General features: G+C 32.4%; 1 protein-coding gene across 1 annotated transcript in view; it reads left to right on the top strand.

The window, feature by feature from the left end:
- Positions 1-7,274, top strand: part of LOC119639243 (S1 RNA-binding domain-containing protein 1) — a 9,903-nt gene extending 2,629 nt beyond the window's left edge. The window contains exons 2-13 of the mRNA XM_038036527.1: positions 6-301; positions 363-676; positions 739-977; positions 1,046-1,422; positions 1,746-2,028; positions 2,107-2,306; positions 2,381-2,570; positions 3,006-3,140; positions 3,200-3,295; positions 4,340-4,469; positions 4,534-4,663; positions 6,503-7,274. Of these exons, the coding sequence (XP_037892455.1) occupies positions 6-301; positions 363-676; positions 739-977; positions 1,046-1,422; positions 1,746-2,028; positions 2,107-2,306; positions 2,381-2,570; positions 3,006-3,140; positions 3,200-3,295; positions 4,340-4,469; positions 4,534-4,663; positions 6,503-6,717 (2,605 nt within the window). The 3' untranslated portion in view covers positions 6,718-7,274. The remainder of the gene's footprint in view (positions 1-5; positions 302-362; positions 677-738; positions 978-1,045; positions 1,423-1,745; positions 2,029-2,106; positions 2,307-2,380; positions 2,571-3,005; positions 3,141-3,199; positions 3,296-4,339; positions 4,470-4,533; positions 4,664-6,502) is intronic.
- The last annotated feature ends 5,400 nt before the right edge of the window (positions 7,275-12,674 follow it).

Genomic DNA, 12,674 nt, shown 5'->3' with positions numbered 1-12,674 from the left:
CAAAGATGGCCTACTAAGCAGGTAAATCAGGGAGATCAAGCTGTCGAGAAACAAATAAATTCGCGAAGAGAGAAAAATAATACAGAGAAAACAAAAAGTAAAAAGAGAAAGGATTTGTTATCAAATAATGTGGTAAATGATGCAGTTGAGGAACGTTTAGAACCCCCAGGCAATGACGTAATCCTTATCGAAAATGATGCAGATGATGCAAATAATACGTCTCGAGCGGAAACACAAATCAATAACACTTTTAACAATAACAATGAATCCCGAGTAACTGCTGGACGCAGTAGCTTTTGGGGTAAATCTTAGGACATAATATTTTTTCATATAAAACGCTAAAGGTTTTTATTTTGGAACAGCACGTCGGAAAGTCTGGACTATAGATGAGCTGCTGGCTGAAACAACTGCTATTGAGCCTACCGCAGCCAGAAATATTGTTCAACTGTTCGAAAAAGAAAATACTATACCTTTTATATGCCGTTATCGTCGCGACTTGATAAACCATTTAGAACCGGAACGATTAAGAGAAATCAAAAGTACATACATGGAAATTGTCAATTTGCGCAAAAAGGCCGAAACAATTGTTAGTCAGTTGGCAAAAGAAAATACAATTAACGAAGAAATACGCACGGAAATGTTATGCGCCAAAACACCTGAAGAATTAGAGTTCTTGGTAAACTTGAGTTTCAACGGAAGTAGTTTGCAAATAATAATGAAGATTTCATCATTCTATAGTTTGCTCCTTATAAACCGGCTAGCAAAGGCTCATTGGCCGAAAGAGCTAAAGCTTTAGGGTTAGAACAATTTGCTGATCGCCTGCTTTACGGTGATCCCCCAGAAGTCATTTTGAAACAATTGGTAAATTCAAAAATTCCCGAAATGGATGATGAAGAGAAAGTCTTGACTGGCATATGTCATATTATCTCCCATAATATAAGCAAACACACTGGCGTTCTAGAAGAATTAAGAAAACTGTAGGTTTTTGCGATTTTTGATATTAATCAATTTTAGTTCTTTTAATTCTACATTGCTTATAATATAGACAACATTGTCACCGTATTACTTTGAAGTCCAGCAAAACTAAACAATCAAGTAAAGAGAAGAATGATAAAACTACTTCAGCTTCTACGTCCGATTCTGATTACCAAAAGGCCGGTCATAATAATAAAAATGACGAATCTAAATACGAACATTATTTTGAGTTCCAAGCTGATGTTCGTCAATTAAAGCCACATCAAGTGTTGGCCATAAATCGTGCAGAGAAGCTGAAATTTCTTACGGTTAAGCTGTTAATAGCAGACTATTTGAAAAATGATATTAAACGTTACGTGAGATCAATATTCATGGCAGATGGCCTGCAATATCCATTGCGCACTCAGGTGTTTGAACGTGCCTTTGAAGAATGTTATCAAAAAAAATGTAAGTTGAGAAAATTGAATAATTTTTTTTTGCATTTATGCACATATCTGAAACAGATTCTTACGTTTAATTTTTAACATAGTTAAAAAAATACCGGAATAAATCTCGCTAATAAAATTTTGCAAAGACTTGCAGAAAGTATATCTTTCGCCGGAGATATAATTAAGACCGTTTTGTTTTTTTTGATTTGATTTTTTCGAATTTTCCAATGAAATTGTGCATGGATCGAAAACATTATATAGATTTCTTTATGTATTTTTCTGGATCTTGCTCGAAGTATTGTTTATCAAATTATTAAATGCCCTTTTGCAACTTGATTTCAGTGCAACCATTACTATGTCGTCAGATACGTTCAGATTTAAACGAAAAGGCGAAAAAAGCTTCCATTGATGTTTTCGGTAAAAATCTGAAACAATTACTTTTAATGTCGCCATTAAAGGGCGAACGTATTCTGGGTATTGATCCGGGTTTTACCAATGGCTGCAAATATGCTTTAATTTCGGAAACAGCCGATGTTTTAGAAACTGGGGTTTTATATCCACACCGTCGCAATACAGATCCCGAAGAAATTGGCGAACAACTAGCAAAAATTTTATTACGGCACAAGTACAAATTTAAAACATTTACAACTATATGTAACCATTCGTTGCATCTTATAAATTATTCTTTGATTGTATACTTTAGATGCAAATTGATAGCTTTGGGTAACGGTACAGCTTGTCGTGAAACGGAATTTTGGCTATCAAAATTGTTTGAAATAGGAATTTTGGACGACGAAGAAGTACGCTATAGTATAGTATCAGAACAGGGAGCTTCTATTTATTCGTGCAGCGATATAGCAAGAAAAGAGTTTCCGAGAATGGATACGAATCACATTAGTGCTGGTAAATAATTGAAAGCTTGATTTAATACCACACTCATTGATATATATAGATGTATATTTTATGTCAATTAATAGTATCCATTGCACGCCGTTTGAATGATCCTCTCAGCGAATATGTAAAAATTGAACCACGCCATATTGGTGTAGGCATGTATCAACACGATATCGGCGAGAAACTTTTGAACGAAACGCTAAGTGAAGTGGTCTCGGAATGCGTTAGTTATGTAGGCGTGGACATTAATACAGCCAGTTTAAGTGTTCTGAAGTGAGTTTGTATATGTTAACAGTCTACTGTAATTATACCCTACACTTGTAATAGAGGCCAAGCTAAGCTTGTGAGAATGGAAATGCCAAAGGGCTTTATATATATGTTTCCCGTTTATTAATGCAGTCTGTTGATGCAGAATCATCTTCGAACTCGAGTTAAACTTGTCTGTCCGTCTAAGGTGTTTCCATGTAACTACAGACAGCGATTGCTAAGACAATTTGAAAAGTTATTGCGTGAAAAAAACCGCAATCTTCCAAATTTCTCACTACGGTGAGAACTCAACGGAGTGATAATACTGTAGCTGAGTAAAAGTCCGTCAAAAAATTAATTTGGTACGTGCCGACATGAAGCGGTGTAGGTTAATTACTGATAAGCTAAGACGTACTATCATATATTTACTTGTTTTAATTATTTAATTTCGTTCTCGTGCAGACATATTGCTGGCTTAACAGAGAAAAAAGCTGATAAAATTATAGAACATCGTTTAGAAAATGGTCCGTTTCGTACCCGTAAAGATCTTTTAAGTGTTAAATCGATTGGTGAAAAAACTTTTGTACAATGCGCTGGGTAAGCTAAGACAAAACTTTTTGAGTGAACAATTTTTAATCCATATCCCTTCCTCGCAGCTTTATACGCATTGATCCGCGCAGCTTAGGTGGTTCTATAGATAATCTTTTGGATTGCACTTGGGTTCACCCTGAAAGTTACATTATAGCAAAAAAGTAAGTGAAATCATTCGAGTATCACAATTTTTAAGAGGACGTAGCCATTGACTATATTTTAAGATCGAATCAAGAAATTTAAAGCGCGTAACGGAAAGTATCTTTATAAGACCAAGTTTTTAATACAAATGAAGCTTAGTACAAGATTCTATTTCGCTTTCCCATTACTGAAACGTTTACTTCGATTTACTTCGAACTGTGTAAAGTGTGCTCTATTTGCAGTTTCTTTCTTTATGTTTGCCTGATATAAAGGGATTCATGTTCACTGTTCACGCATTTAGATGGCCGCAGCATACCGCTACTGTTCGGGCGCTTGTTCCCTATAACAACAAAGATTCTTTTTATTGTACACTTTAAAAGGCACACAATGTTGCATACTATTCCCAATAGTGAATGCACTAAGGGTATTAGCAAAGGAAGGACAGTTAATATTATTATAGCACCATCGCAAGCTTTCTTTTTTCAATTACTTCAAGCTATAAGAAAAATTCAAAAATCTTAAATGCCGTACTTGCTAAAGGTAAGCTGTTCTTTCTCGGATCACAAGTTTAATTTTATCAATAACTTTTTTTTTCATTTTGGATCGAAAGCAAAGTTTTTCAATCCATATTCGTTTCGGTAGAGTGAAAGGGAATTTTACAGTTACTTGCCTCCACGGTCGGACTAAAAACCATTATTTCAAATTATCATTTAATAGGCGGTCAATTTTTCTGATCGTAAAGTTTGTGCTTTCGAAATGCAATAAAGCGGAAATATTTATTTTTTCCTTTGTTGATTAATTACCAAACTATCAAATATTGCTGATCGTAATTTGATTGGAAATATATTTTCCACTAAACGTACGTTTTTCTAAATCATTAGATTTAATGAAGATTTTTTTGATCGCAGCCCGTGCAACTCTTTCTCTCCTAGATATTGCTCTCTAATTCCATTATTCATGTGCTTAAAGTTTGAAGATCGAGTTCTTACAGAATTTTACTCGTGGGAGTTGCTCCGAATTTCGGTTGTAAATCAAAAATTTACTATATTTGTTTTTATTTATAGAATCATTTCAAAGTGTAAATTGAATTTGAAAGATATTGGAAGCAAAGACTTTATTAAAAAGATCACAGAGTTTATAGACAAATGCGATATCAATGAGCTAACGGATACTTTTAATATACCAAAAGAAAGGGTAAGCATTTATTTTCGAATTGTCTAAAGCTAATTTTCAAAAAAATATCGTTTCACATTAACAGTTGGAAATAGTTTTTCAAGCCTTGCAGCGGGAATTATTTAAAGATTATCGTTCGGAATTCGATAAGAAACCATTATTTAAGCAAGGATTGACACGCATAACTGAATTATCGGTTGGGGATGTAGTAACGGGTAAGTTGGATGCAATACTGTTATTAAACAATATATCAAACATTTCCTGCCTGAAGCCCAGAAACAACATGCTGTAGAGTATAAAAAATATTTATTTTTAGTAAAACGCGGTGGTCAGATAAATGTTGATGAAAATTTGGACACTCTGGTATAAGGGACTTTCACAAGTTCAATTATCAAAAGCGATTATAAAACATATTTCAATATAACGTCATAGGTAGATAACACTTACTAAGTATATGTCCTATAAGAATATAACCCTTCTACATTAATCTGGATAGATTTGTTAGTTCTTTTTTGGTAAATTCATAATCTCTAGAAATAGGTAGAGAAACAAAATCAATCATATTAGTCTCCAAAATTTTTTAATGGATATTATTATTGGCACCTTCGATAAGTTGTCGTTATTTTCCGGGACATCGCCGAAGCAGTATCGATTTTGTGACAGCAGGTACCTTGGAGATACAAGCTCCACAAAGTAGTTACACGAAACACTCTGTGTACAAATTTTTCCTTATAAAACTTTTATTTTCGCGGGTTATCATGTTTTTAGGAATGGATGAATAAGTCGATGAGCATCGAAAACATCGAAATGTTAACAAAACATTATTTGGTTTACACTTTCAACACAAATCTTCCTCATAGGTCGCATATGGCAAGTAAACGTTTCTAACGTATACACAGTAAACTAGAGTAAAGAAAAACATTTTGATTTCGTTTTGTAATTGGATACAAGCCGTGTAAACGCGTGGACTTCTCGATAATGCGCATGAAAATTCGGTATTGTAGTTGGTAGTAACCAAAAAAATTGCTGTAATTACTTGATACGTTCAGTTTTGAAATTTTGCTCAAAAGTGGTCGATACCTCACCTATTCCCACTATACAAACGACATAGACCGGGTTGTTTTGGTAAATGTTCTGAAATTTTCAAGTCAATATAAGGTATACTTTCCAGACGATTAAGTACTATGTTACTGATTATTTCTTTTACTTTCCAACACACTTGAGATTAAGTCTCGATTTTAATATTTATTATACTTCACATTTTTAGTCCGATTTTACACATCTACTAACATAGGAGGCTAAACAAAACCTGTACTTCACAGTTCATAGGCGGCCAACTGAAACTTTTTAAACTCAAGGAAAATTGTAGTAATTTTTTATATTTGTTTGAGATGGAGGCGTCAGTACCTGCGATTTGTCTTAAGCGTATCATTTGCTTTCGGTACAGTAGTATTTGAAATACAAGGATATGTACGAGGAAAAAATAGTTTTATGTCTTGAACTTGTCCATCAGAAAGTCTTACCTGTAGTTGGCGAATTGAAGAGTAAATCACTCCATTAGGGGTCGTAAACGTTCCAAACACTTCGATCATCAATTGTCTTCTTCTCTTACTCAACGAAGAGCAAGATTTGCTTTTATTTTCGCGATTGTATACGATATCCACTCGTGTAGGTGTTCGTGGAAAAGTTGCTTAACTTAACGTTTCTCCATTGCTTGCACTGCACACTCAATACTCAATCAACTTATATATCCCGACTGAATGATGATAGCCTGCTATTGTTATTATTGAAAGATTTAGTGCGGATGAATTTATATTTAAAATGGGCGACTCCAATATCCAGCCCCTTTAGTTGAGGTTAGAAAAGTTAAAAAGCAAACTACCTAAGGCTTTCTCTAGATAAGGTTTTGAAACATTTTTTCAATCAATTAAATTAGCTTTCCATTTTGAAGTGTGTTTCGTGTTATAAGATTCGCTTCAAAATTTGAATAAAATTTTCGCTTATGCAAGTTTAAATTTAGTAAAATATATTCAAAAAAAAATTTTTCTTTCCAGGTGCTGTTACTAATTTAACACATTTTGGAGCGTTCGTTGATATCGGCGTCGAGTGCGACGGTTTAATACATGTTAGTAAAATGAACAATATGAAAGTGAATATTGGTGATCGCGTTGTAACTTCTATAGTACAAGTGGATAAACAACGTAAACGTATTGGATTACGTTTAGAAGAGATTGTAACGGAAACTGATACCTCATTTACATTAGTTTGAGTCTGAATTAGATACTTAAGAGTATGTAAGTATTTGAGTATTTAATTTTACATATATAAGTGCTGTTGAATATTTAAGAAATCTTATACGAGTTTCACTTTTCTAATGTAAAATGAAATCTTTATATAACTTTAATTTGGAGCAAAGATAAAAAGAGATTTTATATTTACTTTCTTATAACTGCCAAATTTATACACACATTTCTAATCCTTTTACAAGCTCAAAAAGTTCTATATTCTTTTAATCGGCGAACGATCCGGGCACAATTTCTACGAGTCTACCATTAATATTTTTGGAGATTGGTTCATTAGCATAAAAGTTGAGTTAAAAACAAATAACAAAATTATATTCAGTCCATTGATCAATCGTTTAATATTGATCAATAATACAGTAATCCACTCTATAACGCGGTAGATTGGTTCTGCGTATTCCCATATTACACGTTTTTACGATCTCGTATAAGTCGTTACGTATAAATGATTCATCAGATTTAACTTTTCTCGCTGCAATGAGTTTAAATCGAATATTAAGAGAAAACTGTGTTATGAACGAAATATATACGTTTTATTAAAATCAAACTAAACTAAGAGTATTTCAAATAAAACAACTTATGCAGATGAACTAAAAAAAAGAACAGTTAATTTCAAATAAACTAACAGTTTTATTACTTGTTTATTCACAGTCAGAACATTTTCTTTAAATAGAATGTTCAAAAGTTTTACCATTTCAATTTTTGATATTTTTTTTTTACTTAAAAGCACAAGTTCTTGTTCATCTGTGATGCTTATTAAAAGGGCTCTAAACAGATTTTGACTAGATCGCCGAAATTGGGGGGGGGGGGTTCAAAAGAGGAATTTGCCCTAAAGAATTTTTATAATAAGTATGTGAAGTAAGGTGGAAGTGTAGTGTAATGTGTAAACTTACTCCGCCAGTCAATAACAAACAAAGCGATTTAGTTAATAAACATTTTAATATAAGGAATAATCAATATGAATAATTAAAATGATGACATTTGTGTTTAAGACAAAAAAAAAAAAAATATATGAATTGAAATTTTAATATTAAATAACTAATTAAATTAACAATAATTCAACTCATCAACTCATCAAAGAGTCGTCAAATGTACATTCGTGTTACGTATTAAAAAGGCATTCTTATAATTTTAAAAGAAAATAATATAATTAAACAGATTAAAAGACTAGTAAGAGTAAAATCAAAATTAGGCCTTAGAGACAGTCAGAATCGTTCATTTAACAAACTGCATCGCGAGAGAGACGGTACATCTTTCTCGCCACAACATATATTCCTAATTGAGTTTTGTAGACTGGGAGATGATAAACAGTCAAATATGAGGTGGAATAAAGTCAGAGTCTGTGGTGTGGTTCTTTGAGTGCGATGAACTACACAGAGGGAGGTAACGATGTTTGCTTTCCCAAGCTGCAATATTTCACATTTACAGAGAATTCAGTTTTTTCCTGAATATAATTCACTTTTTTCTCACAGCTTTCTTCAACACAGCTTTCGTCAATTTTCTTCAATTGTAAATAATTATATTGAATAAAGTTTCGCTTTCTTGATAATCAAAGTAATAAAGTTGCTTGATCGAAAGTTGACATGTGGCGACATCACATGATTGCACGTAATATATCACGTTAAGAAAGTATTTGTAAACCCGGTAACCTCTTCAAATTCTCGTCGTCACTTTTTCCGTCTTTTATTATTTAACGTAAATCTTATAATTATATTATTGAATTTCTATTCTTTACCTTAATAATAAAACGAATATAAAGTTGACATTATATCTAAGTAAGTCGTTGGTGTTGTCATCTTCTATGTATTCAGGATTTAAACACATATAGATTTATTACGTACCCACACGGTATACTACAATAATTTTCTTCTTCCGTCTAAATTTCAGAATTTCATTTTTGAATAACCCTCGGTGAACTTAGTTTTCAAAGACTTTTTAGTTTTGTTTTCAAAACTTTAGCTTAAATAAGTATATAATTCATTTTCTTGTTCTAGTTTAATAAAGAGAGTTGCTGAGCTATGTTTAGGACCCTACGCTCTGCCTAAGAAAACGTCTGGTTGAGTTTAGTTAATTATGGGAGAAATAATCGACAAAGCATACATAAACAAATGTACATTAAAACCTTAAAAATTTATTATTATTATTATTGTGGTATCTACTATTGTTCTCGGTCTTCTGTGAAGAGCTTTTACCATATATTTGCATTTTTTTGGTTAAAGTACGGCTTGCGAAATGTCACAATCAGCACTTCAGGTGAGTCGGACCATTTAGTTTTATTTTTCCCATGAAATTTAATACAGATTCCTTGATTCCATTTTTTCGATAGCAAAAAATCGCCAGACATGCCAAAAACACGTCTAACCTTTACATCTGTCGAAAACAAACTGAAAATGCAAAATAACTGATAATGTCAACATATGATGAACACATGTACAACATAAAAAAAAAACATTCGAAAATTGATTGCTCACGAAATTTGAAAAATCACAATAATTTACTTACCTTTCACAAATTCAAACTTTTTTGGTCGACAATTTTCTGTTTTGTTTCAGTTTTATTCATTAATAAAATAATTTACGCTATTTGATCGCGAATTTTCTTTTAAATGTTGTATTCGTCGAGCTCCCCTTTGAGGCTTTAATTTTGGTAAAGTTGGTCGCGATTTTCGTATTTAAACTCTGTTGTTACATTCTCCCAGAGGCCTGGTATCTGGGACTGGTGTGGAGTTATAAATGAGTGCCGGTGTTGACGGCGGTGTTATATGTTGTGATACCTAGAAGGATTGTGTAGTCACAATGCATTTTTCCATGGGATTGGCTGGTTGTTTCTGGAATGCTTTGTCAGAACATTGGCGGGTTGGGATTCGCGCAAGATTGCCACTTGCGGTTGGATTGTTACCTACGTGTTTTCTTCGTACGTTATTTAGTTGACCTATTAAAGTAACGGTCTTGTCTTGTTAATTTTGCACATTACGTTGTTGGTGAATTTTGTTAGCATTGTTTGGAGAGTTTTGAAATTGGATCTCAATTTCTTACCTGTAAAATGGTTGATATTTGTACCGATCTTATTGGTGCATTCACGTTTTGATGTGGTATGTGAACTCAAGATGTTCTGCCTTTCTATTATCATTTATGTTTTTTGATAGCAAGTCTACAATTTTGCAAAATGATTCCATTTGACAGGGCAATGTTTTCATTTTTTCAACATTGAAAGACATGATTGAGAACAAATTCTTTAGCTGTTGTTCTTAGCGGTTTCCATTGTAGTATGTGTGTTTTTAAATTGTTCTATGAACTCTGGAATTTGATGGTCTTTGATGTCTACAGCTATGTCAAGAAAGGTTGTGTTTAGGTTGCCAATCTCTTTGACTTTTGTTTTAATTTTGTCCCTTTTGTAAGGTCTACGTGTTGTTTTCTTCAGCCTATGTTCAATTTTTATTAAAGCTTGGAGGGTTCGTATTAGCTGATCTTTATAAAATTAATTGCTGAGATATATAATACATATGTTGTATAGAAAAATATATGAGTCTTTAGTGCAGCGACTCATGCTGCAGTTCCAAGACTTTGCCTTTAACTATGCATATAATTGAAAATCTCTAGGCCATTTATTTATCTTCGCCAGAGTTTTCCTTTCTGAGGATTTCATGTAATGTGGCCTTATAACAGAGGGTACGTATTTTTGTGCGGCTTATAGACTAGTCTTTACGTACATGATAGTTTTAATCCATCTTGTTGTACATAAAAACTTCATAGGATAAAAGCAAAACATAGAATATCATGTCGATCGAACACCATGTTCGGTGGCGTTCTGTTGCAGACCCACTGTTGTTCGTTCGACTTGAATCGAAGTGAAGTTCTCGACAATGTTTCTAGCGTGTCTGGCATTGGTCACTACGCTTTCACCTCAATGTCTTTTATTGTAGGAGATAACGTAAACACTAATAACTGAGCCAGAGACGTCTGGTGTATGCTATGTGCGCTGTGGGATGTGTAAGGGCAAAGATATCTGTGTCAAATTTCACATCATAGGCGTCATTAGTGCTTCAGCTAGACATAGTTTTGTAGAACACAAAAATTATTTTTCCGATTTTTATAATGTGTGTGAGGGGATGATTTCTGGCATAATTACGGAATATGAGATTTGGATCTACGCATATGACCCGGAAATGGTCGATCAGTCGAGCGAATATTGTAGAAAAGGTCAACCAACCACTACCGGAAAAAACGTGCCAAAGATTTTCAAAAATCAAGACGTTGGTAATCGTTTTCTTCAATTATCGTGATATCGTCCACTATGTATTCCTCCGCCAGGCCAAATTGTTAACTAGAAATATTATTATGTCATTATTGTGCGTTTGAATCCAACGAAATAGATTTAAAAAAGAAACAATTAAATTGTAAACAATGTGTGTGTAAGCGTTAGTGTCTATTGCATTCAGATCTTTTCAATAATACACGTTTTTTATAATACCCTGCACCTCTTGTTCTACAAGGTATATTTTGCAACACCCGGAAGCACTTGAGATAGACCCATCGATTCCGGGTCACTTTCTGAATCGCTTTAAACTTGTCTATCCATCCGTATCCCGTCAATTCGTTTTTGTTTGTCAATGTTTTTTTATGCGCAACCTATAGGCAGCACTTTTTGAGATATTTTGAAGAAACGCGTGTTTCGGATCGGATTTCCCATATAACGTCTTAATTTCAAAAATTTTTATATAAATAATTGTAGAATGGTGTAGGATATTTAATGGTGAACGGTGGCCCACTATAGAATTTTTACTTGTTTTTAGTACGTTTTTTATCATTTATTTTTATTCATGTATTTGGAAGTATTTATTGTATTGAATACACACTTTTCTGTATGTATTAATATTTTATTTTTATAATATATTATTATAACATTTCAATTTTCATCTTCTTTTTTTTTTTTTTAATATAATTTTCTTGATGAATATTTTCAGTTTTGTTTGTTTTCATTTTGTATTTTTTATTTTTTGTTAAAACTAATGGGTTGGTTTATTTCCTTTTTTTTTTTTTTTGTTGTTGTTCTTTATGTGTAAATGCCTTAAATTTTTATAAATAAATGTATTTTTAATACATAACTATAATGTATGATTCTTAAAAAAAATTAATTCTAGTAATTATTAAATAGAAAAAAATACTTATACAAAATATAAACATAAATGGAGTGATGTTGAATGTCGCAAATTTTAATCATAAATTTGATATAAAATGCTTAGAAACGCTTTATCTTAGTTAAAAAAAAAAAAAAATACAAAAAATACAAAAAATAAAACATAGCTCCAATAATGAAAACGAAGAATATTTTTATATAAATTGTAAAAAATAAAGCAAAAAAATAATATAAGATAATTGCAAAATTTTTACATTTTTTTTTTAGAAAAGAAAAACGATTTTTTTTTTTTAAACTTTTTAATAAATTAGATCAGATATTTTTTTTTTTTTTGTTTAACTTTCAAAGACAGTCCTTCATAATGGAGTGCCTCTAGAGGAAATTTTCACGAGCGTCATATAATTAATTGCTAATTGAACACTTAAAAGCATCTTAGTTGTCACAAAGTTTGGCATATAATTGACAAAGATTTGCTTTTGGATTGAATATCGAATTTTGATGAATTCATTACATTTAAAAGTATTTAAGAAGCATAAATGATTGGATTCGCGATGATTAAACCGTTACAAGTATTATGGTAACTCGAGGGATTTCAACTTATTATGATTAGAAAGAATAGGGACCTCTTTCCAGATTGGTTTTGTAATCGTAATGAGAGCAATTCAGTTAATTAGGATACACTTTTGGCTTAAAAACTAGTAAACGAAAATGCATTCATCCTCCCGCTATTCTTCTTGTCACCAAGCGATGGCCAACGCGGAGAGAAGTTTCTTTTCTTTAGCTGATATGG

Source organism: Glossina fuscipes, unplaced genomic scaffold, assembly GCF_014805625.2.
Source record: "Glossina fuscipes isolate IAEA_lab_2018 unplaced genomic scaffold, Yale_Gfus_2 112, whole genome shotgun sequence".
NCBI lineage: Eukaryota > Metazoa > Arthropoda > Insecta > Diptera > Glossinidae > Glossina > Glossina fuscipes.
The sequence above is the reverse complement of the archived record's forward strand: the minus strand, read 5'-3'. Positions and strand labels throughout refer to the sequence as shown.